The sequence below is a fragment of the Mus caroli genome, chromosome 9 (genome assembly GCF_900094665.2).
Source record: "Mus caroli chromosome 9, CAROLI_EIJ_v1.1, whole genome shotgun sequence".
Classification (NCBI taxonomy): domain Eukaryota; kingdom Metazoa; phylum Chordata; class Mammalia; order Rodentia; family Muridae; genus Mus; species Mus caroli.
In genome coordinates this window covers 86,031,208-86,032,216 of record NC_034578.1, presented here as the reverse complement: position 1 = coordinate 86,032,216, position 1,009 = coordinate 86,031,208, and the positions used below count along the sequence as shown (strand labels likewise).

At 43.0% G+C, this 1,009-nt stretch overlaps 1 protein-coding gene across 1 annotated transcript in view; it reads right to left on the bottom strand.

Moving 5' to 3' along the window:
- The window catches only part of Ctsh (cathepsin H), a 20,752-nt gene that overhangs the window by 15,052 nt on the left and 4,691 nt on the right, over window positions 1–1,009 (bottom strand). The window contains exon 2 of the mRNA XM_029481976.1: window positions 110–191. Coding sequence (XP_029337836.1) covers window positions 110–191 — 82 coding nt within the window. The remainder of the gene's footprint in view (window positions 1–109; window positions 192–1,009) is intronic.

Sequence of the window (1,009 nt, the reverse complement as noted above, 5' to 3'; positions counted from 1 at the left end):
CTCCTTCCTGGAGTTTGGCCAGTTTGAATCATGGAAAGACCCGGGACAGACAGAGCAAGTTGGAAAAGTGCTCTTTTGTCTCAAATCTGATACAGTTCAGTTTGCTAACTGGAAGCTTTGTGACAAGAGAAACTTCAAAAGAAGAAGTTGGTCACTGACCTGTTTCATCCATGACTTAAAGTGAAACTTTTCTGTAAAGAAAAAAAGAAAAAGAGTTAGGTTTGCACATGCCTCNTGATCTTGTTGACTCTACAGCCTAGTAGGGCACTGGAGAGCTAATTTGCATCTTATTAATTTATTATTATTATTACTATTATTATTACTATTGTGAGACAGAGTCTCACTTGGTAGTCTCGACTGGCCTCAAACTCATAGAGATCTGCCTGCCTTTGCCTCAGAGGGCAGGAATTAAAAGTGTGTGCCACCACACCTAGCTGATTTGCATTCGCAAAAATACCAAAGTGGACGTTGAGGTGGGTTATCTAAAGCTTGAGTGCAAAAAGGAACTCAGACTCTTTCTGCTTTATTGCCACAAGAGATTTTGAGAAACTGCTGTTTATAAGTGGTATGTGGGGGAGGTGTGTAACCTTGTGTGCACATGTGAAGGCCAGAGCTGACTAGATGCCTTCCTCTTTCTCTCTCTANCTTATTTCTTGAGACAGAGTGTCTGGAAGAACCCGGAGCTTAGCTATTTGGCTATACGGGCTGGCTAGAAAGCCCCGGGATCCTTTTGTCTCTTCCCTTCAGCTCTGGGGTTATAGGTGTGTGCCCCACATCTGACTTTTTTATGTGGGTGCTAGGGATCAGAACTCAGGCCCTCACACTTGGGCCATAAGCACTTTACCCACTGAACACCATCGGTGGTATACTTAAAAGTTTGAAATTATATTTATTGATGTGTGTGTGTGTGTGTGTGTATACATGTCAGAAGCTAGCTTTTAAGAGTCGGGTCTTTCCTTTCACCAAGTGGATCGTAAGGATCCAACCTAGGTCTCCAAGTTTGGTAGCA